Source organism: Rousettus aegyptiacus, unplaced genomic scaffold (assembly GCF_014176215.1).
Source record: "Rousettus aegyptiacus isolate mRouAeg1 unplaced genomic scaffold, mRouAeg1.p scaffold_m13_p_1, whole genome shotgun sequence".
Lineage (NCBI taxonomy): Eukaryota > Metazoa > Chordata > Mammalia > Chiroptera > Pteropodidae > Rousettus > Rousettus aegyptiacus.
In genome coordinates, this window is record NW_023416284.1 from 150,666,390 (window position 1) to 150,693,899 (window position 27,510).

General features: G+C 36.7%; 1 protein-coding gene across 5 annotated transcripts in view; it reads right to left on the reverse strand.

The window, feature by feature from the left end:
• The window catches only part of ROS1 (ROS proto-oncogene 1, receptor tyrosine kinase), a 93,728-nt gene that overhangs the window by 63,439 nt on the left and 2,779 nt on the right, over positions 1 to 27,510 (reverse strand). For 4 of the 5 annotated variants that reach the window (XM_016163644.2, XM_016163645.2, XM_016163647.2 and 1 more), the window contains exons 2-13: positions 23,904 to 23,948; positions 21,777 to 21,836; positions 20,037 to 20,063; positions 15,685 to 15,745; positions 11,556 to 11,704; positions 10,767 to 10,905; positions 7,907 to 8,108; positions 7,177 to 7,253; positions 5,761 to 5,883; positions 5,414 to 5,598; positions 4,575 to 4,672; positions 942 to 1,438 (exon numbers count right to left, since the gene is read on the reverse strand). In XM_016163644.2, the coding sequence (XP_016019130.2) occupies positions 942 to 1,438; positions 4,575 to 4,672; positions 5,414 to 5,598; positions 5,761 to 5,883; positions 7,177 to 7,253; positions 7,907 to 8,108; positions 10,767 to 10,905; positions 11,556 to 11,704; positions 15,685 to 15,745; positions 20,037 to 20,063; positions 21,777 to 21,836; positions 23,904 to 23,948 (1,663 nt within the window). The remainder of the gene's footprint in view (positions 1 to 941; positions 1,439 to 4,574; positions 4,673 to 5,413; positions 5,599 to 5,760; positions 5,884 to 7,176; positions 7,254 to 7,906; positions 8,109 to 10,766; positions 10,906 to 11,555; positions 11,705 to 15,684; positions 15,746 to 20,036; positions 20,064 to 21,776; positions 21,837 to 23,903; positions 23,949 to 27,510) is intronic. The other variant, XM_016163648.2, reaches the window with a different exon arrangement.

Consider the following 27,510-nt stretch of genomic DNA (forward strand, 5'->3'; position numbering starts at 1 on the left):
CTTGTCAGAGGGGTGCCTGATGACACCTCCAGGTGTAATTGAGCTTCGAAAAACAAATACGTCATGATGACTCTAATATGAGTCTCAGTGCTTGTACAGCACCTTCCTCCCAGGAGCCCAAGCCAGGCCAACCCAAATCTAGCTCACTGCCTATTTTGATAAAATTGCACTAGAACACAGCCAGTGACCCATTTACATATTATCTACAGCTGTTTACACACTACAGAGGCAGAGCTGAGTAGCCACGCAGAGACCACATGACCCACAAGCTGGAAATATTTATTATCTGGTCCTTCATTTATAGAAAACTGTTTGCTGACCTCCGTGTTAGGTACTATTCTAAGTGTTCTACTTATACATCTTAATTTAAACTGTATGACAATCTCATAAAAAGATGCAATAAATATTCCCATTTTCTAGTAATGGAAACTGATGCACAGGAGTTGTTATATAACTTCCTTGGGGTCATTCTGGTAATACATGGCAAGACCAGCCTTTGAATCCATGCCTGTTGGCTCTAGTGCCCACCTGCTTACCCACCAGACAAATCACCTCTCCAGAAATAGAATTTCAAGTTCAGAGAGTTTTAGAAAGTTGCTCAAATTCATGCAAGATCACAATGAATAAAAAATCTCAACCCAAGTGCTCTATCCCCCTAGTTAATATATTTATTTAGACTAGAATATCAGTGCCTGGCTCCTAGCAGACACTCATTAAATATCTGAACCATTCCGTTGGGATATATATAGGAAATATAGAGATCCTTTCAATGCAAAACTAATAAATGCAGAATGAATGTGTAAACACTCTTTTTTGAGCTAAGTAGCGCTTCTGGTTGATGATAGAATAATCACATATGTGTTCTCAAAAACTGAGTCACAGCGTCAAACAGTTCCTCTCTTTCCAGTGAGGCCATAACTGGCTGAGAGAAGGGCACTCACTGGCTCCTATGGCGAGGTCAGGAGGCTTCCACTGAACCAGGGCCTGGTGGGAGCCAAACAGCACTGAGAGTTGCTGCGGGCGGCCTGGCAGGGGGTGTGGCTGGGTGTACGTGCTAAAGATGACCAAGTTACCAAACCCAAACTCTTCTATGTGACTCAGGTCACATCCCACGATGAACTCATTAAAAGACAAAGCATCCTGTTGGAAAACAGCCTTGCCATCTGTGACAAGGAAGTCATTGTTTTCACAAGCAAAACTCTTCACGTTATCAAAGGGGACACGAGGTAGGACAAGATGGGAAGCAGAGCCATCCAGAAATGTTGACGTGAAGACTTGGGTGGTGTCATTGAAGTAAATGATTCTCTTGGACTGTGGCTTTACTGCAAAGTCCTTTAATGTGCAACTCTCCACAATATGCATAGCTTCCGAGTCCCGACCAGATGCCACCGGGAGATCTACTCTATAAATGCCATCTCTCAGGAGATAAAAGACATACCTGACATGAGAACAAGAGAACAAGAGAAGCCTGGTGTGATTCAATGCAAAGGTGGGTGAGTAACCTCCTCAGCCCATTGCTTTATCCTGTTGCTCAATCAGAACCATATATCTCCAGAGTTTATAAATACAGAGCTTCCCAAGGTGCAAAAGTGTAAAAGTATTTACTAAGCATATGCTCTAGTCATTTAAGTTAGAGTTGGAACATTGGAAATTTCAGCCTCACTTATAATGTTTAGTCTCCTCATCATACATGTGACTTTTTAAGGAATCATAGAATTTAAGAACAAAAAGGTCTTTAAAGATTTTCTAATGAGCATGCTCTTAAAGGAAAACATAGTATATAAAAGTAACATGGCTAAACATGTCATTATAAAACTCTTTTTTCCAAAATATACACATTTTAAGTCTAATTCTGTCAATATATTTTCCCATGCATTGTGAATGATAAAATGGAAGAAAGCAAAAACATTTAAATCATTTTTTTAAAAAAACCTCGCAGGTATTTTGCTTTAAATATCTAACAAAACGATTTTGCATATGTAGTAGAGTAAGCTTTTTAAAATATTGACAATTAAGTGAGGTAATAAGCTACCATTTTACGAATCATGAAGAAATACTGTACAAGTTAACATAACAACTGAGAAGGACCACTCAGAATTAGGAAAAAGGAGCCAATAGAAGAATTTTGGAAAAAACACACAATTTGGAGCCAAACATCATGGCAGTACTGCAGGTGAATTTTTAATAATGAAAAATGAAATGTCACCATAACATTTTATTGATAATCAAATCTGTAAATAGAATTTTAACTGAAACATAAAACTATTCATTTAGGCATAGCTGATTTGGAATTTGTGACCGCAGAGACAGATATTAATAAAAGTATACTTTGCTTGGTAAATCTTTCTTATTACAACTCCATGGATTGGCAGGATTTAAGCATTTCATCACAACTCTCAAATCATTTTCATTGTTCTATTCGGACCTGCTCTTGTTCTCCTTAATGACTATTCCAAATATTTATCAATATGCTCAAGACTCCTGTGCTAGAACAATATCCTAAGATATAAACTCCATGTTGAGATACGAACCTATGTTTTTTTTCTGAAGGGAGGCTTGTGGCGGGCAAAAGGCCAAAACAACCTGGCTCTTAACCTCTTGCTTTTCTTTTCCAAATTCAAAATTGTTAAGAGAATTTGGAGGGATTTTAGAATAGATAAAAGGAAAAAGATCTAGGGTAAAGATTCTAATTCTTATATTGAAGCACAGTGAAATGTACATCTTTAATACTCATCACTGCTTTGGAGAGGAAAATAAAGAGAGAAGAGAGGTAAGGAGAGCAGGGGTTTGTAGGGAAGAAGACAGAGGTGACGGGGATGAAGCAGGGTTTGGGGGTGAAGGGAAAGGTTTATAGTAAGTACAAACTCAGTAAGTGACTAATTCGATGGTGTGAAAAGAAAACAGCATAAAGGAAACCATTTTTAATAGCAGGAGAATCAACTGTTTCACATATTTGGAATTTTTAGGAACATTCCATAAAAATGTTGCTAAAGGTACATGTGATTGTTTCAGAAACTGTATTATGGTATGAGGAGATGATTAGAAGACAGGCTCTGGAGCAGGAAGTCATATACTGGTTTCACTGAAAAATAGCTATGCGACTCTGGGCAATTACTAAGTCAACCTGTGCTTTGCTTTCCTATCTATACAATTAGAATATTAAAAAATATCTGCATTATAGTATTGAACGAGGATTAAACAAATTATTAGAAATAATGCACTTAGAAGCTCTATTAATTATCATCATCATTTCTAGTCATATTCTTAAAACCTAAGCACAAATTAATTTTGCCCTAAAGGGAAAAAGAGCCACCAAAAACCTAACTGAGACATAGTTTGAGGGATTGACTTAGTAGGTGAAGTACATTACCCTTATTTAGGATGAGTCATTTTGTGTAATTGCCAGCACCAAATTTATATTTCATAGGATCTTAGACTTTTACAAATGAGAAAAATAAGATCCAGGGAGTCCAAAGTATTTTCCCTACAACAGAGGATTTTTTTAAAAAAAACTTTCTATAATTTAGTAATTCATTCAAACCTAAGATATGTAAAGAAATATCTAGTAAATTATGAATGAATATGAATAGAAAAACTTGATTTTAAATCAATGATGAACACTCTTTTTCAAGGTCAATTTGTGAAAAATAAAAATTGTTATAGGCTATATTATTTTTCATTCAAATGAAAGCACCTTTATTCCTACAGGAAAAAGAAAAGTTTAATCTTACAAACAGTGGCCTTGCTTATTTGTTACTAACCTATAATTATCTGGTCATATTTAAGGAATAACCTCAAAATAACTTCCTATATTTCCATCCTTTACATGTATGTGCATTTGGAGATCACAAAATACATTCACAGTGAACACCTCATTCAATCTTCAAAACTGCCCAGCTGGGTAAGTATTATTGTCATTCCCATAAAGCTGGATAAAATGCAGGTCACAGAAATGAAGTTACTTGCTTGAGGTCCTACTATAATTTAGCAGCACAGCTGAGCTAAAATGTGTCTATTTCATTTGTAGCGAATAATGGGGTAGGGAATAGTTATTTGTAATGGAAAATTTGTACTTGTTATTAACTATCCATTCCTGTCTCCTAAGGTGGATGCTGACAGCATTCTTACGAAATCATTCTCTTAATAGGTGTGAGAACCAAATCAAGAAATGAACTGGCACTGAATTGCTCAGGAAAAGGGTGCAAGGAAAAGAGGAAACAGAGGCAGGAAGGGTTTCTCATAGGGAGCAGTGAGGAGGCAATGAGACCTTGAGTTGTGCCATAAAATAGTGACAAATCCAGTACTAGAACCCAGATCCCTGGGTCTCAGACAAGATGTCTTTTCCATATACCCATATTTTACTGTGAATGAGAGAGGAAAAACTACTTAACTAGAGAAGTTGTAGAACAAGTTTGAAAGTTTCCTCATAGCTCTAACTTTGCCTGGATTTAATTAAATTTGAAATAAGATAAATGGATAGGCTCCTCTGGTACTATACTATTTCATGAGCAAATAAATTTCCCAAATATTCTTGCCAATGGAAGATAACTCACATATACAAGGTTAACACTTACCCATTGTATGAATCAGCTACAATTTTTTGAGGTGCAATAATTGAAGGAGGAGTAATTTCCTTAACGTTTGAGCAGTTCTCTAAGTCACAGACACATACCTAAAGAATCAAAATTACGTCAGGAAGATTAGTGTCTATCAATTTGGCCAACTTGTATTTCTTGAACATCCACTCTGTGCTTATAATTGTGCTGGTCACTGAGCACTTTTTGAAAACATAAAAGTGCCCTTAAAAGTCAGTTTTATCTCCTAAGTCCTAATGAGTTGATTCTCCTAGTGGCATCAATAAGATTCAAGTACATATTTTTCAGGTTTGTGAAAGCACTCAGCTATTTTTAATATTTAGGCTGTGTCCAAGCTTCCAGCCATAGTGACTGTGTTAAGCCTGTCCCTCTCAAGAAAGAAAACTTGAAAGAAACATATCCTGTGTCTCCTCAAGATTTCGTTAATGCTGTATTTTCAGAGATCTACTAAAGTTACTCCTGGTTATTAGATAATTTAAAATGCTTGCAACCTATTTTGATCATGATTGGCCATCTTACCTAGTGATAACACAGGTACCACCACTATCTTATAGAAGATGAATTATTATTTGTATAAACTCATGGCTCTGAAAAATCATGAATAAGGATGATTTAATGGTAGATCAGGACTACTACTAGGTGAAGTCAAAACCCTCCTATAGGCCAGATCTATAATTCACTGCTAACCTCATGTCTAAAACATAGTAAATAATCAGTAAGTAGTTTTTGAATGAAATAATTGTGTTTTCTTGTAAATGTACCAAAATATGCATTTCAATATCAGCATCTGGTTATTCACTTTAAATTCTCAGACTAACCAATTCATCCATGATGAAATACATTCTCTGATAAAGCCAGTCTATGGAGATAGACAAAATTAATCCTGAACCTCTATAAAAAATCCTCAGGTCAGACACGTCAGACATGTTGGCAGACTCCTTCATCCATATTAGAGTTCCTTCAGAGAAATAAACAACTTGTTGGTGGACATTAACTGATATTCCTAGAAGAGCCATACAAACACACACACATTATTATATAACACCAGACCAAAAACAAAACTTACATAAAAGATCATTTATTTAATTTTTAATGAAGAAATTAAAATACGAGCCAATTGGATCTTTCTTTTCACATTAAGGAAACATTTCTCTCTCATACTGACCTGTAATGTTACGGTGTATAACATCTGATTGAAGGCACTGTGCTTCATCTACTAAATGTTTTAAAGATCTCTTTCTGAGAGAAGTTCTTCTGGATAGAAAGAGCCACTCTTCCTCTTCTTGAACTAAAACAACAACACAATTTACAGATAGGACAACTGTATGCCCAAAGCGAGGGCACTAGCACTTAAAAGAGGTTGTTCAGCTTTTCTTTGAAGGCATTGAGGTATTTCAAGTTGAGTATAAATCACATTATTCTATGATTGGGGTAGGAAGTAGAGTGTCCATCAAGTAGGTTGTATGTGTACATGCCCCTAAATGCCCTCAAAATAGCATCAGGTGAGGTATCACCATTCTTAATGGCGTGGCCCCCAATGGAGCTCAGCTCATTACCCTCAGTCATAAGAATTTGACTGCTTGGTGGAGGTGGTCTGGCCCAGGTCAAAGTGTGTTGTTGCATAGCGCACACATGTAGACAAACACCGGTGGTCTTCTCTTTGTCTTTAATAGCTCTCTCTTTGAGACAGGAGAAAAATCCTTAGGGGAATGAAATTTGAGGACTGCAGAACTCTGCTTGATGTATTGTTCAACTGGAGACCAATGAAGCATGTGCTGGTGAACACTTTTAGGACAATTAGCATTAAATGTTATGCAATAATCACAGTAAAAACAACCTTAAGCCTGGTCTATATTTAACTTGCTCGTTGGATGTGATTTTTGCATAGCAAAAACACCTCTCCTTTCCTAGAGTGTAGTAACAGCCAAAAAAACAAAGGCTGGTGATAGGTGACATTCAATACACTCTGGCATAGCTGTGCGGTGATTAGGGTAAGGGGCGGTCAAGTCAGCAAATGGGGTTCTGGTAAAAATAGAAAACAAACCCTGCGTGTTATTCAAAACTCTTTTACTAGTTCCCCCAAAGTATCGTTAGTGCTTCTTAGAAAGTATTTTCCTTTATTATTTTGCTCACATACATATCATGCAGTAAGTATTCAAACTCTCAAGGCCATTGCTAAAATGCCAAAAACCAAAAGAGGAATACTTATAAAATAATAACGAAAGCTAATTTGGTCTCTGGAATATTCAAAATGGTAAAATGTAAATTATTAAGTCCAGATACATTTAAAAATCTTAAGGAGACTGGAAGAAAAGCTATCTGGTATATATTAAATGATGATATACAATATAAAATGGGGGTTAGAAAGCTATATGTATCCCCTAATTGTATAAATGTGAGTCATGATCACTAGTGATTTCAATTGAAACCAAGATTTGCTTGAGGTACGCAAAAGACTGTCCCTTTAGACAGAAGAGGTTGGGTCTGGGGGAACACAAGGTGACCCAGGACCTCTGAGATCTGAACCCACCCTTGCCAACCCCTCAGTTCCATGTAACGGAAGAGCACCCTTGGGTCGTACCTGCTGAAGATGAAGTGGTAATATTCGATTCTGCTTCTGGCCCCTCACCAACTTCATTTACTGCTGCAATAGAAAACCTATTCCAAAAAACAATTTGGAGAAATGTGTTTCACATGGCATGGTGTGAATAGGAGATAAAAATAGAAGGAGCAATAATGTTTCTATTTAAGGGATGATGTGACAATGCCTGTATCTAGTTACTCGGTGCTACTGCTAGGCACTAAAATGACCATCAATCACATCCTTGTTTGCATTCCCTATAGAACAGTTCGGGGTCACGGAGGTGAAAAAATGAACTCTGCTATCTGCATGACCCCATTCCTCCCTTAATTTAAATGGTCTTAGTCAATGCTAGAAAAGCCAGCAATAATAAAATAATCCTCCGACTGGTAAATGAAAAATGTCATTAACAGAAATTCATCTCTTTAGTTCTTTGCATGTAGGATTAAATGAAGAAATGATATTCATGGTATTTATGATGTCTTCATTAGCTCATATTTATAAGGATCCTCTGAATATAATAGAATACTTAAGAATGTTTTTGCTTAGAGTGGTGTAATCTAGTAAGCACGCAAACTTGAGGAAAAACACAGTAACTTCATCCCAACAGGACAGAATCAATGGGACTTCTCAAAACACATTTAAACTATTATTTTAGCCACATTGCTTAAATAATTATCATGCCTGCAGCCATGCTAGCGACATGTTCCTTGCACCACTTAATTCTTACCTGTAGGTGGTATTTGGTAGAGTTGAGTAAAACTGGAAACTGGTTCTCTGTGTTCCTGAGTCTAATTTTTGATTCTTGCTGATCAGCCTTAAGTTATAACCCAAAATAGGTCCACCTGGGAATTGGGGTGGAGCCCAACTTACTTCCACAGTGTCAGGACTCGAGCTTTCAATATTCCTAATGAAAGGAGCAGTTTCAGGAACTAGAAGAGATAATGGTGACACAGTCAACAGGAAAATGTACAGGGCTTATGTTTGGAAATAGGATAGAAAAAATGTCTTGTTTTTTGAAAAGCTAACACAAATGAAATATTTTTATTAACATTCAAAATAAGTGATAGAAAGAAAGTGGTAAGATATCTGTGAGCTGCAACTCTTGATTCGTGAATCTTACCACTTAGTTACTTTCCTGAGGAACTCTTTCTAATGTTATTTTCTTAAGATTAAATGTGTAAGTATACAAATAGGATAAATGTTCTAGAAAAAAAAGCTGTTGAAAGTCTCCAGAGACTTAAATGAATTGAATATGGTGTGGAAACAAGTTAGGAAGAAGAGAATCTGTAACAAAACTAGAGTCAATGATTAACATGAGTTGAAAGGATTAAGGCCTGGGGCCTTGTCACTCAATAGAATGCTGTGGCCTGACTAGTTCCAGCTGAAGATATGGGTTCAGATAAGCATGAATTAGAACAGTCTGCTGCACTTTTGCTGGCTCTGCTGACCCAGACTATACCTCCCTTCCCCCAGCTCCAAAGATCCCTTGGAATTTAGGTTGATTGTGCTTTAGCTACACAACTTTACTTGCAAAGGATTGAAGGAGCATATGTTAATTAATGAAATGTCCACTCAGACTTTAGAAGTTACCTAAGCAGCAAAAGAACAGAAAGAAAAACAAATTATCTAACAACCTATCTTCCATCCACGTCCCCACCTACTTCCCATATCTCCCACTGCCTGAAACCACACTCTGTTACTTCCTCTTTCCATAGAAAGACACACTTTGATGTCGCTTTGCTCTTCTGTAGACTTCTTCTGAATACTTTGGCACATGATCTAACTCATTAGAGTTGAGAGAAATGTGATAGTTCAGCCCTCACATTGGATGAGTTTTAAAAAGTTCTCTTGATTGATCTTTCAGCCCTTTTCCGATACAATTCCTCTCCAACCCTCAAACTAATCTTTGGCAAACACAAACATTGCACCATTCCTCTGCTCCATGCACTCAGTCACCTTAGTGAAGAGGGAAGTAGGAATTATCTGCCACTGAATTATGTCAAAAAACCCAACTCATTAGGGTTATTGCCCAGCCATGATTCGCTCCACTTCAAGCAAGTTAGATGCAACATGTGATTATTGTCCAAGTGTTCCCCACAAAAATCCTTTCTGAAAGGCTGGTCAGGTTAGGCAAGGTATTCTTTGCCTAAAACCATTCAATTTGGTTAAGAAATTATCTTCATAAGGATTCTTATATTACCTAAAATCATAAATGTCCCACAGCTAAAAGAGAACAGGACCATGAGGCAATGGAACACAAACAGTTAACTTTATAAGTTTCGATGTGGCTAGAAAAGTGAGACGGAATTGAAGCATGAGATGCTATCCATGGAAAAGATACCTGGAAGAGGGTCTGGAACACCTGGAGGGTATGTGGGCTTGTATAACCCGGAGAAAGGCCCAGAAATGGAAAGCAAAATTGGCTTTTATTGTGATTTTGATTTGATTAGCCATGGGCACCAGTACCTCTCCAGCACCGGAAAATGATTCAGTGACATTTTGAAAAAGTCGAACAAAGAAGGTGCATGTATTCCACTCTGCTCTGGAACATTTCAAATATGGCCCTAGGCCAGCATCTGACCTGAGGTTCTAAGGATGATCAAGGAATAACCAGCTGAGATGCCACACATACCCTAAACTCTAATGAGGAAAAAGAGGACACTAATCAGGGAAGGGGAGAAATGCCCCGACCAACTTCATCAGCTGTCTAGGTATACTTACATAGGTCCAAGGCCTAGTTCAATCTGAGGGTCTCTGAACACAGCTGAATCATCAGAACTGAGGGGTAAGGACGTCCACCATCTGGCCTGGAGTAAGTCCTCCCAGGTCCCCTTAGCTCACTCTGAGGGTGAGGGCACCAGACAACTCACCCTGGGTGTCTACCCTAGAAATCCATCTCCCTAAAACGCTCTAGGCTTGAATTTTTTTCCTGGTGTTGAAACTACATCTTCAAAAGAAGAAATCTGGAAATTCTTCAGTATATGTACTATATTTTTAATCATCTCAGATAAAATGTTAAAGCATATAATAATCTCCCAGGTGATCTGCAGCTCTGCGCTTTCCAATCTCTCTCATTTTCTCAATCCATTCTATGCGTAGTTGCCAAAATTATCTTTTTAAGAAACATGTGATGCAACTACTCCTCTGCTTTAAAACCATCCATGACTCCCAATAGCTTACTGAGACTTAGTCTGACCACCTTATTTAGTACTGCGACCTGACTCTTCCCCCCAACTCGACTCCCCCACCCCTCCATTTCTAATCTCCTAAAGGACAGACCCTGCTTAAAATGTTCCTCTTGCCATAGTGCACAGCACCTTCCCACTTTCAAATCCTTTCTTTATTTATTATGCTTACTGCTTAATTTCTCTTTTATAAAAATGTGAGCTCCACAAGAGCAGGGGTTTCTGTTTTGATCATAGAGGTATGATGAGCACCTAGAACACTACTTGGCACTTAGGTGCTCAATTGTTGAATGGGTTAATTAATGAAGGAAAAAATTTATTTCATCGTTTAAAATAAAAGCCAATTAAACCAAAACTTTAGGATAATCTCCTTATTTCACAAGCAACATGCACAAGCCATACCTCCATAAGGATGAGTCCTGTAACTGGGACTGGGGGGAGAATACAGCTGCAGCTGGGCCGTGAAGATCCAAACCACTCGAAAAATATATTCTGTGAAGGGATGCAGGGGCTCTACCACATATGAGAGCTTGGACACTGCCTAGATCAATAAGAGATCAATAATCAGCATTTATAGACTCACCGCCCCCCCCAAACATTGTAACCCCACAGATTAATTTGTAGGAGAAGGGTGGTCCTCTGGATACGGGGTGATCTAAGGCCAGGCAGACCAGATGATATGGAGGGCTGTAGCTTATTGCTGAGCAACCCAGATGTCGGTCTGTACTATTCACACAGAAAGTCTTCTCTTCTTCAAAACTGCAAAGCTATGGATTCAGTTATTTGTCCTTTACCACAATGCTTTTTATATGTTACAATACTCAGTATCTTGGGGCTACTTTTCTTCAAACGGACTCATGCTTTCCTAAAAGAGACAGTCCTGATGACCTCCCTTTCTCCATCTTATTAGAATAATTTTAAATGAGATGGGCAGATAATGACCAATAATGAGTAGTTGATTATGTGATGATATGCTGAAATAATAATATATATGTCCAATAATATATTTTCCTCAAAAACAAAGTGTTTAGATTAACATGTTATAGAGTAGCAGAGATTAAAATTCATCTAGGCCAACAACTCATTTTATGCTTGAATGTCCTTATACCTATAATTATCTGTAGTAATTTGGTACTTTCAATAACTTGGGGAAAAAAAGTCTGTTTAAGTACATAGATAGATTTTTCATACCTCAGTGTAAGTCCAGCTCCCCAGAAGATGTGTATATTTCCACTGAATGATGTATTTTATTCCAGAGATGTTGGCAGATTTCCATCGCAATGTCACACTACGGTTTCCAATGGAAGAAGCAAAGGGTGCAGTGGGGAGGTCTGAATTTTCTGAGGAGAAAACAAGATTTCATTCACCATGCACCCCTCTCTTTCAAAGCAGGAGAGAGGGTGCCTGTTTCATCTACTCCTCTCAGGATTCTCTTCTACGACTACACCTTTGATACAGTAATTTACCTGAATGAGTGATGCACACATTCAATTGGTTTATTTTTTCAAATTAGCCAGTGAGGCAGCTTTTTTCCCCCATAGAATTCATGTTATCGCTTAAGATAGTCTTTTTTTTTTTTTTTTTTTTTTTTTTTACAGGCAAGCAACATGAAGTGTTTTAAGACTGTCCAGTTTTCTCTTGCAATATCACTTCTCTATAGGCTAGAAAGGTAGGTGCCAGAGCCATCCACTGCCTCAGGATAACAATCCCAAGACTCTGTTTTTATATTTTACACTATAATTCTGCTGTTATTGTCCATCTTGTCAACAAATAATTTTTATACATGCAAATAATTGTACTTGAAGGATTTTATATTCAGCTGTTTTTACCACATCTGTAAGGATTTCCAAACTCTCTATTCTAGTCCACTGGTCTATATATCTGCCTTTATGGCAACACTTCACTGTTTTGATTACTGTAGCTTTGCAGTAATTTTGAAATCAGGAGATGTGAGTCTTGCAGCTTTATTCTTCTTTTTAGGATTTGTGGTCCCTTGAGATTCCACATGAATTTTAAGATGGGTATTTCCATTTCTGCAAAAATATGTCTTTGAGATTTTGATAGGGATTGCATTAAATCTATAGATTGCTTTATTTTATTGACATCTTACCAATGCTAGGTCTTTCAATCCATAAATATGGGGTGTCTTTTCATTTATTTACTCTATTTTAGAAATGTTTTGTTGTTTTCATTTTACAAGTTGTTCACTTCTTTGGTCAAATTAATTCCTGAGTATTTTATTCTTTTTAATGTTATTGTAAATAGAATTGGTTTCTTAATTTTCTTTTAAGACTGTTGATTATTAGTGTATAAAAATGCAATTTGATTTTTGAGTGTTGACTTTAAATCCTGCTACTTTGCTGAATTATTTTATTAGTTTAACAGCTCTTTCGAGGTAATTTAGGGTTTTCTACATATAAGATCATATCAACTGCAAATATAATTTTACTTCCTCTTTTCAAATTTGAATGTTATTAGGTCCACCAAATGTGAATGCCTTTTTCTTGCCTCACTGCTCTGGCTAGGATTTCCAGGACTATGCTGAATAGAAGTGGCAAAAGCAGGTATCCTTGCCTCAACTTAGAGGGTAAGCTTCCTTTTATAGAAAAAGAATCACTACTCTGAGTGAGAAAATATAGTAAATTTTTGTAAGGAGCTTAAAATGGCTAAAAACAAACTCTCATGACTTCGTTCTTTCTAAAAGTTACCGTAGATATAAGATTCTAGGCTAATTAAGATCCACACCACTAGAATAGTCTGTGACACAGAAAAAAATAAAGCTATTGTCATCTAAGGGTCTAGCCTCCAGGGGGGCTTAGCCCAACCCTTCTCTGCTGGTTCTTCTATTTGTGGTCCTTTTTGACTATTACAACAATACACAGCATGATTCCACTTTTCACCTTTAATGGTATAAAATGTTTAATAGCAGGGATTGGAATAAGCTATGGGATAGCTTGAAGAGGATTGATGGAGTTGTCAGCAAAGTAAGGAAGAATCACGAGGCATCAGAAGAGATGTAAGTTGGGAAATGGACAGAAGGGACCAGAGTTTTCTAAGTACAAATAAACATAAAGTTCATAGTTAAAAAAAGACATGTTTCAAAGCCATGGTAATAGATATGGAAAAACAGAAGTAAAGATATCTAAGATATCAAGACAAGAGTGAACCAAATGAGAAAGAGAAGCTAAACTGAGCCATATACTACTATTAATATAGTACATAGCAGAGTGGATAAGGAAAGGCTCTGGACTGAGACAGCTGGGTTATAATTCAAGTTGCATTGTCTCTACCTATGCAGCCCCATGCAAGTATTTACACTTGAGATTCATTTTTTGCTCTGTAAAATAAGGATGATAATAATATTTATATCTCCAAAGACAAAAAGAGCAAATACCTACAAATTATTTAGAACAACATCTGATTCATAAATGCCTAATACATATTAGCCATTTGTATTTCAATATATTATTAGCTATTATCATTCCTGCCATGTATAAAGGGGCATGGAGGGGATCTCAAATAGAATAACATTGCAGACACACAGAAAAATGAATCATGGGTTAGAGACAAACAAAGTTTTATATACAGGGGCAAAAAGATTCATTATGACAAACTAAAGATATGATCTATAAGTACAAATGCCCTTCTTTAGACTGGGTACATCTCATTTGTTAGTGGTACACAGCCGCTGATCCAAAGCTAATTAGAAATTTAAAATAAAGCACTGATTATGCTGGTATTCTAACAGAATTGATTAATTAATTTGGTAGTATAATTTCAGAATATAAGAAAAGGATGTAAATTAAAGTTTCCCAAACTTTCTCAGTTCTGGCACTTTTAGTTTCTCAGTAATTTTTTCATGACTCTCCAGACCAAAAGAATTATCTAACAGTTCCATTTATTATTATAACTTAAGTGTGCATGTCCTATCACATAAATTTAAAGACAAAATAATATATTTCATTCTTTAATAAAAATAATTGCATACTAATGGAATCTGTGTACCTATTGGGCACTGCACAACATCTCCAATATTGTCATCAGATTGGGTACCACCAGCCTCATTTTCTGTTCCACATTGGTACTTGCTTTTTATCACAACAATCACCAAAAAAAAAAAAAAAAAAAAAAAAAAAAAAAAAAAAAAAAAAAGCATCACAGAGTTATGGTATCCCTGAAAAGAACATAGTACAATCCATTGTTTATATCATGAACTACCTGTAGCTAGTTGTTCCAGCAGTGCCCAAAAGATGTCAACTACTCCTACATGTCCCTCACTATTTATAATGCTCCATGCCTCCCTGTGAGGTAGACCTAATACCCTGGGGCACTTCGGTACACAATTTGGAAACCACAGAATATAAATTTTATCCACAGCTAACTCCTGGATACACAGACAGGGAAAAAAAAAATGTGATATGGCTACCTCTCCACAGAAATGTCAAGGACGGTCTTTTGTGGTACACTGAAGGGCAGAAGCAAAGCAGGACAGCACCACAAGCTCCTCCTTCCAATTTCCATTGGCCACTGAGAGAAATGTGTAAGACATCGAAACAAGGCTACGATTTAAGGGAGAGCCAATCATGTCCCAGTCTGGAGGAAACTATCCTTCAGTAGGAGGAGACCCTGGGGAATTCTGGAAAAGATAGCTGCTAACAGCCAGCCTATGACTCACCAGTGTTGGTTCTTCAAAAATCACTAGAGAACTCACACTTAGACATACCCCACCTGCTCTGAAATCAGGCAGAGGGAGCTGAAGACATTTACAACCAAGTTCCTTTTCTACTCCAAATCTAACAATGAGAAGCGTAGCTTCTATATTTTCTGCAAATTCCCCAGAGTCTTTTAGGGAGCCATACCTATGGCAGGTACTTCACTGAATAACTGCTAGCTGAATAATGAAATGCATATTAAATAAAAATCCCTATACTTTAGTTCATTAAACATGGCATTTCCTGACTTCAAATCAGCTCAGGATTCACATTTTTCTCACTCATTAAAATAGAAGTAATTGCATCTACCGAACTGAATGCAGAATCTCAAGTTCTAAACATGAGTCATATGCTGTGTTTTCTCTATTTTGCTCTGAAAGAAGTTTCACTGAATCTCTCAAAATGGCTTCCACATTTGAAATTATTGAAGTGGTTGGATAGTTGGATGGATGAATGAATAGATGATATAGACAGACAGACTGACAGATAGACAGACAAAGAGATGTAGAAGCTAGATATTTTAAGAGGTGGCTCATTATCTTTATATAAGCACAGGTTCCTAAAGTGATGAGAATTATGTTCGGGAATAGTCACATGTGTCTGCTTACCTAGCACTTCCTCTTCATATGCACCTTCAGAACTGCTGCAGCCAACTTCACAAGATTCTCTCTGTGGAAGACAGGTAGCACAATAGTCAGTCAGCCTTTGTACTGCTTTGGTTGATAAGCTTCAATTAAATTTTGAAATCTGAATGCTGATATTTAAGTATACCTATATATCAATTATTTCAACTGTAATACTTAAAGTTCCATTTGCTTATGGGATTAGAAAGACAACTTTCAAATATTTTTGACCACGTCCCAAATTCGAAAACATATGTAACAAAACAATTTAGGACACACATGTTGCAGGGAAAAAATTCTTGAAGCAGCACTTTCTTTTTTCCTTTTTAAAGTTTTATTGAGATATATTTTATATATCATAAAATTTACCCATCTAAAATGTACAGTTCAGAAATGGTATAGTCATCATTACAATCTAATGTTAGACTATTTTTATCTCAAAAAGTAATTGCCTGTGATGCAATCTCATGTGTCCTATTCTGTTCTGTTCTGTTCTATTCGATTTCATTTCAGTTTGTTTATTGTGACTCTTTATTCACTAACTTGATTTCATGACCCTGTAATGGGTGACACCCCACGGTCTGAAAAAACACTGAGCTGGACAATGCAATTATATGTTTTCCATCTTTTCAAAGGTTTGGTGAACTAATAACCTAAAACTCTATCCTAAAATTATACCTATTTATTTCATATATTCATGTGTTCCTTGAAAAATTAAAAATTGATTATAAAATTTATAGTCACTGTGCATTTTAATGGCTGTCTTAATATCAATGTTAAATTTTTAAGGTCTACAAAAACGTGATGATGAGTAACATTATAACCATTTTGATGACTGAGACACAAATTTCCTGCAACTCAGTAGATGCATTAACATTATCTACAAAAATAAATAAATAAATAAACTGTGAGAAAAGGCACATTTTAAAACTATAACATAATCATGATCAATCTTCCTGTTCTCATTTAACTTATAATACCTGGGATACTATGCTATTGTGTCTCATGGTAATAGTGGAAACCATGACACAATGCGTTTGCCTAAACACCCCAGGTAGAGGGCTGGGATTTGCAAATACTAGCTTTCCAATGTTTGATCTGCATGCACAAAGGAAGTGGATCCTGATAAGCTCAGGTTTGCTTAGTTAGGGATTAATTTAAACATCTCGGTTTGGGCTCAGTATTAACTTAACTTAAGGGTTTAGTATACTCCTCACATCTTCTTTGCAGGTTTCAATAAAATACATTCAACACGTTCACTAATTACAGAGAATAAATATACCTAACGGCAGCAAAATTGTCATGTAACATAGAATTTTTTTTTCAAGAAAGAAAACAGAAAGAAGAAAGAAATTGAAATAATGTTTATTTGGAAATACAACTAGTCTTGACCATTGGAGAAATAGTGGGCCTATTTTGCCTGCATTTTCAGAATAAAAATAAATAAAATTTTGATTTAGCAAGGTGTTATAGCTTTGTTTTGTTTACTTTCATGAAGCTTGTGTTTTTCCAGATTTATTGAGATATAACTGACATATAACATTATTTAAGTTTCAGGTGTACAACCTGTTGATTTTGTACATGTATGTATTGCAGAATGATGACCACCATAGTGTTAGCTAACAACTCCATCCATCACATAATTACCATTTCTTTTTTGTGGTAACGTTTAAGGTCAATTCTTTTACCAGCATTTAATACTCTCTCCCACCCCTGCCCCCTCACCCCCGCCCTCCCCTCTCCCACACATACACATACAGTCTAAATAATATTGAACTTCAAATGAAGTAATCCAGTGTTTTTCAAGCTCAAATTGCCAAACAGAATCCGAAGGTTTTAAGGAATTCATAGATTCTAAACCTAAAGACTCTGAAGAAGTGAGGATGGAGTAGGGGGACACTTATATAGCATACTCAGGGTACAGACTGCCATTCTTACTGCAGAAGCCAAGTTCATACTTTCCAGGGGCTACACCAGCCCACTGTCTCTGTTCCCATCCCTATTCTCATTTTTACCATAGCAGTAAGACCATCTTTATCATCACCCCTCTGCCTCCACTCTTGCTTCCCAGGCCATACTCGTGTTATCAGTACCTTTTCTTACTCCTATAACACAGGGAGGACACACCTGCCACTCTTTTGCGATGCCCCTAGTGCAGCCTCTCAATATGAATTGTAGCTTCATTTCCTAAAAAATTACTCATTTGAAAAAACATTTATCGATACTTTTTATGTGCCAAGCACTATTTTATGCTCCAAGCATATGGTGATGCGCAAGACAAGAACGTTCCCTGCCTTAATGAAATCTACATTCTCTTAGAAGGAAATAAACAATAACAGAGTAGCACGTTTAAACAAACAAAATACATACATATTATGAAAAGTGCTATGGAGAAAATAAGTTAGGCAGGAAGGAGACTTTAGTTAGGGTGATCAGGGAGAACCATACAGAGGTGACTCTTAAGGCAAGACCCAAGTGATCAGAAAGAGCTGGGCTTGCAAAGATCTGGGGAAGGACAAAAGCCTTGAGGCGGGAATATGCCTTATACACTCAAAGGAGAAGAAAAGGCCACTGTGGCTGGCTCAGAGGACAAGGGAGAGGAAGCAGGATGAGGCAAGGGAGCCAGCAATTGCTGATAGTTTGTAATTCTTCTCAAACAGCAATGAGAAGCCATAAAAAGGTTCTTTAAGAACAGTATATTCTAATTTGTGTTTTAAATTACCAGGGATAAACTCTCCCGCTTGATAACATTATTTTCCAAGTTATATTTTGCTAAGCTATCACTTCCAAGACTATTCCTTCCAAGGTACATGTCCTAAAACTCCAAGTTTCCTAGGTTAAGCACCAATGGTTAAAGATTTTGATTTCCTAAAGGTGGGGGCAGCTGAATTTAAAATATACCTCTATCTCTGTAGAACATGTATGTTCTATGTTCTATGTTATTTAAAGTATAACATTTTGAAGTGTAAAATAGCAAAGTGTGAATAAAAAAGAATAGAGTAATTATATAAATTATAACACTGAAAGAAAAGATTTACATTATATAAGCATGGACAACTGGACAGCATAATGATTAACGGGGAACTACCACGTTAGAAATCCATTTCTGGGCCACTTTGACAACTGAAAGAATAACTCTGGCTTTCTACACACAGTCTCCCTAAGACTTTATTTGTTTCGTTTTGTTTTATTTTTGTATTTTGGGGGGTGGGGCTAATTTTGCTTTAATTACATTGAAAAATTCTTAGGCAGTTTTTTTTTTTTTATCTCAATCAGGAAAGACCTTTAATTATCTATTTACATATGGGATGACTTTTCCCCTCTGTTTTTATCTCTTCTTAGCCAATGCCCACCACCATCCACTTCCAAGAAAAAAAATCACTCAGGTACAGAGTAAGCATAGTAAGCATAGACTATTGAGAAATATTCCAATTTAATTATCTTTGTTTAATTCTCTATTAAAAGGGAATTTTTCTGTTTTACTCCTTCCTCAGGCAAAGTAAGATAGGCAAGGCAAGGTTCTCTGGTTTTGAGAACATTTAAATAGACTACAATATAGATTTTAAACTGAAAAAATAATATAGTTTTATCATAAATACCTATTGTCAAATAATCTAAAACAAATTCTGAAAGGTATGAAGTCCAGGAGAGGTAAGCTCAGTTGGAGAAAACTAAGTAGGAAAAGATAAATATCCTAAAGTCTTTCTGAGCGATAGGAGAAAATCAGATGCAGGGGAGGGAGCTAGCACAGGTAGGGGCCTGGCGGTGGGAAATGAAAAGAGACTTAGACAGCGAGAGTCAGCATGAAGTCCCTCATTATCATAGCAGGAAAAAAAGATAAGCTGTGTTTCAAAATGTCAGAGGAGTTTGTTGAATACGGAAGAAAATTATGACTAGAGTTTTTTTTCTTTTAATGCATTGTACTTAATGATAAAGGCTTTATGGGTAAGAAAACGAAATCAACAAAGACAAGGATATCACTATATCTGCCACTTCCTCATTCCCCACCACCCTCTCTCACCCAGGCTTCAGGCATTAGAACCCTTCAAACCAAACTAGAGCAACGTGTGTGCGCACACATGCACGCATGTATACAGATACAAATACACACATCTATATGCATATATACACACATAGATATATAAAACACAGTAAATATTTGTGTCAAAATGGAATTATACAGTCATTCTTATGACAAGGGTCACAGCACTCAAGGAGAATGTTTCTGTGCACTGAGAATGAATCGGGTTTCTACATTCCTGTTTTAACAGCGTTTTAACGAGAAATAAAGAGATGGGGTTAAATGACATCATTTTTATAAGTGATTGCCAACTTACCTCACAAACCGTGGCATAGGTATCATTCTGCATAGGAAAGAAAAACAATTTAAAATCTTCCAAGTAGTAAATAACTTTAATGACATTTAGCTATACATTTCTTCCAACTTAATTGTTTGTCTCACCATTGACAAATAATCAATAAAAAATAATCGAAAGCAAGGGAGCCCATAGCAGGGCCTTCTGTCCAGACAGGCCACTGAAGAAACAACTATAAAAATTATATTGTTTGCATTACTGGAAAAATGGTGGAGCATGATGTCTGCTCAACAATCCCAGTCAACTAAGAGGTAATCAGTGATGAACCAGGATTACAGAAGGATAAAGTGTGTTGGGAGATGCCCAGGAAAGACAGAACCTGGAATGAAAACCATCATTAGCTCCAGCTAGAAAAGGCCAGCAGGTTTCTCTGCTCAGACTGCCCACTCCAGTGTCCACTCTGCTTCCTGGACTATTTCTGACAACAAATGGTACCTTCCATTCATTCACTCAGTGAGTGTTGTCAGATCATCTGCTATTTGCCCCTCACAGTGTTCGGTGCAGGAGACGCAGTGTGAACAGGAACGAGCACACCCTGCCCTGATGGGCTTGCGTGTTGAGGAAAAAGATATTTAAACATATAACTAGACAAATAATGATTTAAATTTAAATTCATAAAGAGTGCTACCCAGGAGAGGTAAAGTGTTTTTACACTGTATAATAGTTTCAAAGTCCAAATAACACCTGCCTCACCTTTTGGTCACAAATATAAGAGTGAACATGTGTAACTCCTGTGACAGAGATCTGCGAGGATGTGCTATACAAGAAAAGCTAAGAGGACTATAGATAAGGAGAGGCTAATGTCCTTATTTAAAACTCAATGCAACAATTTGAATCACTAATATTGACAAATATATTATCCAAAGTAACCATGATCTTTACAAATTTGATTTAAAAAAAAACAACTCAGACCTGAACAATCTAAACAATGCAACCCGCTTTTAAATTACAAAACTCTTATACATAAGCTCGAGTAACGACAGTGTATCAGGCACTATCTTTGGGAGGGATGTTTGAGTATTATTCTTATTTATTGACAAAATAAATTAAGTAAAGTACCAAAGAGTTAAGGACCTTAACTAAATCACTCACTAAGGGGTAAAGCCAAGATAAATTAAAAATGAAAAATAAAGTATTGAAGGATGTATTGCCTACATAAAAGGGAGTAAACCCAAGTGTTTGTGACCTCTGGATTAGATCACTACTGTGTTCCCTGCAGAGAAACTTTGGACATGACCTTGGGCCCTGCTATCCAAATTGGGATCTGGAGACCACGAGCATTGCATCGCCTAGGAGCTTGTTACAAGTGCAAAATCTCAGGTCCCACCCAAAACCTACCGAATCAGAATTTCTACTTTTTAACAAGATCCCCAGTTAATTGCCTATTAAATTTTGAAAAGCATGGGACTAGGAAATATAACAAATACCTAACATTCTACTAAAAGGCCTTTCTAGTTGGAGCAATTGGGCATCCTTGGGTTTCATGGTTTGTGTTAACCTCCATTGGTCTCTGGTTGCATTAATAACGCCTATGTCAATTTTTTCCCCCATTACTACGTGTTAGTCAGGCTATCATACTGTCCCTTTAGAGACAAGCCAACTAATTGAAAGCCAAGGGAAATTCAAATGAGAATCCTTTTAGACAACTTTTCTCTTGAGGGAAAAAATCAGTATCAAAACAGAAAAATAATTAATACTTACACACTTTACAGCACAGTTTTCCTGATCTACAAAGTTCCAAAAATGACATCCCTTGATGCACTGCAAGATTCAATAAGAGAAAATGGTGACTGAAAAAGTGACTTTTTTGTCACCTGAGAATAGCAACAAAAAGAGTTTTGCAAATAGAAATCTACCAAGGAATCTGTGTCCTCGAAGGGATCAAGATCTTCTCGACTCTAAGCAGAGTTGTCCTATCTACAGACAGGGCAGGGTCTGGTGTGGTTTGCTGCAGGGGCGCTGAGTTGAGTTCAGCTTGGGGTGGGCAGGATGAGAACCCAGAGAATACTCAAACTTTAGGGAGCACACTGTCCACTGAGTGTCTGACAGCAGGTAAAATCTAGAGGAGCATGACATCGAACATATCATGGGTTGATGGGGTAACCTCATGTAACTCAAAGCTGAAACACAACCAGAAGGCGGCAGATCAAAACCTAAATAAAGTTGACAGTTCAGGAAGCCTGCTGCCCACTAGCCAGCTCTCACTCCAGAGTTGCCCTGAAAACCTTCTCTCAAAGCTGACCTGGCCTCCTATTTAGACAGATTCGGCCCATTTCTCCTTACCTAACTTGAGAGGTCTGTGCCTGTGATTGTGACCTTTCTTTCCACAGGCCACTGCAACACCTGGATCCCCTTCTCCTTCCTCTCAGTTCCTTCTCCTTTGCCATCATTTTTTTTGCTCTCTCATCCTTTTTGGGTCAACTCAGCTTTTTCTCTTGCTCTTCAAATTCTCCATGAGTGAGCTCATCCACTATCTCTACTTCGACCATCCTAGGTGTCAGTATCCCCCACATATGAACTCTAGCTGAGGCTCCTTCCTGAGCTCCAGACCCAGATTTTTAATTGCTCATTAGACATTTCCATTTGGGTCCCTACAAGTACTGCAAATTCGACATGTGAAGTATTAAATTCCTCATTTCTACCCTCCAACTTGCTCTTGTTCCAAATTTCCCATTAATATGCTACAATCTTCTGAGTAGCCTGAGCCAGAAGCCAGGACATCTTCTCTTTCACTAATCCCACTCGTTGTCCAGGGATAATCCATCACCCAGTCCCACTTCATTAGCTAAAATCCATCTGGGTTCCTCCCTCACCCACTACCCTTGCTTTTCTTCTGTGCCCACTACCGCTTGCCAACGGCCTCATGGGAAACCTCTCTTAATTCCACATTTGGGATGATCCTTTCAAAAACAAAACCTAATAATACCCTTCTCTTACCTAAAATTTTGTGTGTAAACGAAACCCAATTTCCAACATGGTAGACAGAGCTCTCTGGGATCTGCCCCCTGGCTAAATTGGCAACCTCATCTTCCACCGCCTTTCCTCCACATACAAACCCCATTTTCCAAGCAAGTTGACATACTCTTACTTTCCTGAACAAGTTAGGCTACCTCAAATCTTTGTGTTTTGGCACAAAGAGCCCCCTCTGACTGGTGTCATTCTAGAAAACTCTTTATCTTTCTAGTTTTAGGTCAAAGGTCATACAGGCAAGTAAAGTACTTTTCCTCTTCTCTATTCTTTTTGCCCCTCACCCTCAATGCTATTCTGGCTCTCATTCTGTCTGGTCATGGTTTTATGCATGTGTCTGTCTCTCTTACAAGGCTGACAGTCCTTTAAAACAGATCCCTATTTTATTCATTCTTAAGTCTCTATTACCTAGCACAGTGGTTGGTTTATACTTACGCTTTGAATCACTAAACACTTATTGAATAAATGGATACAAGTGCAGAAAAGTAATAAAACCATAAATGTAATTGTTAGAAGAAACACTGGAGACTATCTAAACCAACTCTCCCAAATAACATATAATAAAACTAAGACTCAGAAATATGAAATAATTTGCCCAAAGCCACGCAGCTATGTAGAATCAAAATCATGGACTTGACTTGTTCATGTGCTCTTTCCATTTCAATACACTTGTCCCTGATTTCATTTTTGAATATTCTAAAATGTAGACTCTTCACTATTTTTGATTGTCATTCTTTCAACAGGGATAAATAAATGAGATTTTACCTAGGAATTATTCTTATTATAATAAAATCTGACCATTGCCCCCCTTTTATCAATGCAAACACTGTAAAGTTCTTAACAGTAAAAGCGATTACTCACCGGTTCACTCAGATTATATGGCATGCCAACGTCAAGCTGCCTGCCCTGGAATGAAGAAGGAGTTAATAAACACCAGTTCTCAATAATGTGTTCAGTATAATTGCCACACCTTTTTTTTTTTTTTTTTTTAAATCTTCCCGGAATAGTGTTTTCTCCTTAGTATTTCTGAACTGTAAAGTAAGGAGCCAAACGTTTTAAAATCATTAAATCAGACAAAATGCCAGTACAAATTATAAGACACAATGTCTAAGAATTCTGTAGAAAGATACAGATGGGAGTGGGGTGTGGCTTTAAGGAGCGGTGAAGGACAATAGAGAGAGTCTCACGCAATACTAAATAAGCCTGCAACATTAGACTCTGGGATTAAACATGTTCGGACGTTTCTTTTTTAAAAAACAGTCTTATTGAGGGCAGAGGGGAAAAAAACGCAAATTAGAGTTAAAAGAAAAGATGTTCCTCACTAAGTTCATTGAGCGCTCTCTCTCTTCCATGTAAGCACCATCTATTTTTCTCTTCACTCTATCTCTGTTCCTAGAACAGTGCCTGAGGGATAATAGGTGTTCAGTAAATATATGCTGAAGGAATAAATCCATAAATTCAAGATGGCTACTACTTAGGAATGCTCCCTAAGTTTTGTCCCTTAGCAGCAGCATCCAGCGGCCTAGCATTGTGGGAGCTGACTCAAGAAGTAATCAGACAGGGGAACCCAAAAGCAAATACTGCCTTTTCCCTCTCACTTGATGTGTGAATAAAGATTCCTCTAATTGCCATTCCCAAACCACTTACATTTGCAAAGAAGGATGCTTAATATATTTTTGTTTTTAGATAATACATACTTAAAAAGTAAGAACGGTATCTTTTAGATTAATTGTACAACCATGTGCTTCATAGTACTTTGCTTCTATGTTTTTGTTCAAAATGAAGCTTTTGATTTCCCTTCATACGATTGCATCATAATCGTATACAATCACATGTATGATAGTGAATCTGCAATTGAAATTTTTCCTATCCCTTCAAAGATATGTTAGCTCATGAAAACAAAAGAGAGGATGCTGGGTAGTTTTTGTGTTCTAGTTTAAATAGGACAACATAGGTGTTTCTCGATGACCATAAAGTCACATCGTAATGGTATTGAGTCCTGTTGTTGGCAGCTCTTAAGATCAAATTTAACAGGCTGAATGGAGTGCTCTTCAAGTGGTCTTAGGCAAGGAAGGCTCTCATGAATAAGGTCTATGGGGATTGCAGGAAGCAGATTTTGTCAACACTCCTCCCAAATCTCCACTGGTCCTCCATCCCCCTCTCCCTCATCATCATAGCTAACGTTTAGTGACCAAATTCTATGTTACAGCCACTTTCTCTTCAAGGTGTTTTACATTAAATCTCATTCAACAGCTCAACAACCCTATTAGGCAGGTACTATTATTAACGCTACATATAGCCAAGAAATCAGGGGGTTTAGTAAATTGCCCAAGAATTAGGGTTTGAAGAGGGGTGGGAGAAGTCGCCTCCAGACCTGTGCTCTAAACCAAAGTACGGATGCCTCCTGTAATCTATACCAATCCCACATTCCTCACTTTGAAGTTGGGATCCTATAGGTTTACACTAATTCCACCTGCTCCAATTATCTGCTTAAAACACACAATCCCAGTCTAGAATCTTAAGGCCTCTTAACCCAACACCTACTCCTTGGCACAAGCTTTCCTATCCTGCCCACCTCAGTCGGAACTAATTTCATTCTTTACTTCCTACCCTAATAAATAAAACAGAGCAGAATGATCTGCATTTTAATTCCACTTATGACACTTGCTCCCGATGTCATATTTTGAAAGTTACCCGTGCTGTCTAAAATTAGTATTCTCACCTGAGACATAAGCAAAATAATATTTAGTTCATAAAATTCTGTGAGGACTCAATTAAATGTATTAATTACTATAGTACAGTGCCAAGCTCTTAGAAATCTATTATTAATATTATATACAAACTTACTATAACAGCCATTTGCGGACACATCTCTGGTTAGTTATGCAATAATATTTTCAGAAAAATTTATTGATGTTCAAGGTTAAAGGTATATTTTTCTTTTTAATTTTGATATTTATTAGCCCATCTTTTCTAGAAATCTATCAGTTTACATCCAAACCAACAGTACATGAAAGTGCTAGTTTATCCAAACTTTGCCGACTCTAAATGTTTTTATCTTTTCCAAAATGATAGAAGGAAAATTGATAATTCATTCTCACTGTGTGTTTCTATGATTTCTATGAAGTTGAACAACACATGCATTTTAGCCATTTCTTTATTTCTTTTTTTATTGTTGAAGTAACCATTCATATTCTAAATTCATTTTAAATACTTTTATATACATAAGTGTCAATAAAACTTTGCTTATCATATATAATGTTTTTCACATTTTTTGACTTTGTTTCTACTGTGTTCTGTTTATTATCATATATTTTAAGTTTTTAAGCAGTCAAATTTATTAATAATTTATTTTAAGGGTTCTGGATTTTTCCATCAGGCTTCTGAAGGCATTCCTGCTCCAAGATTATAGAAATATTTATTCATAATTTACTTTAATATGTTAAGGGGTAAAATCTTGTTTTGTTTTTGTTATTTGTCTATATTTAAATCACAACTTTTTTTTTTAACTTCTGGAATTTATTTGAATCTGATAGTGATGTAGGGAGTTTGTTTTTTTAATTCTTTTTAAAATTGTTTTTAAGCATCTTTTTTTTTTTTAGAGCATTTTTAGGTTTACAGTAGAATCAAGAGTAAGGTACAGTGATTTCCAATATAACCCCTTCCCTCACACATGCACTCTCTCCCCCATTATCAACATCACTGACCAGAATAGTGCATTTTTCATTAAGGATGAACACTGACATATCATAATCACCCAAAGTCCACAGTTTACAGTAGGGCTCACTCTTGGTGTTATACATTTAGTGAGTTTGGACAAACGTATAATGACATGTGCTTATTATTATATTATCATACAATATCATATAATATCATAGTTTCTTCACTACTCTAACAATATTCTGTGCTCTGCCTAGTCATCTTTCTCCCTAGGCCCCCAAACCTCATCCCCGCCAACCACAGATCTTTTCATGATCACCATAGGTTTGTCTTTCCAGAGTGTCATAGAGTTGGAATAATACACTATGTAGTCTTTTCAGATTGGCTTTTATCACTTAGTAATATGCACTTACGTTTTCTCCATGTCTTTTCATGGCTCAATAGCTCATTTCTTTTTAGCTCTAAATAATATTCTATTATCTGGATGTGCCAGAATTTATTTATTCAGCCACCTACTGACAGAGGGAGTTATTTTATATTCTAAATGGATAGCCTCACGTTGGTTTGATTTGTCATCTTTTTAATATTTCATACTCCCTTATGTACATGGTCTTATTTCTGAAATGTATTCTGTTTTACTGGCCTATCTACTCCCACACCAATGCAAAATATGCTAATTTCTGGATATTTTATGAACTTTTTGAATTATAGTTTTGTTCTACTTATCTTATTATGAAGTTACATACAAGAAAAGTATTAACATTTGTACATTTTTTAACAGGACAAACTACTAAACTTTATAGTTTAT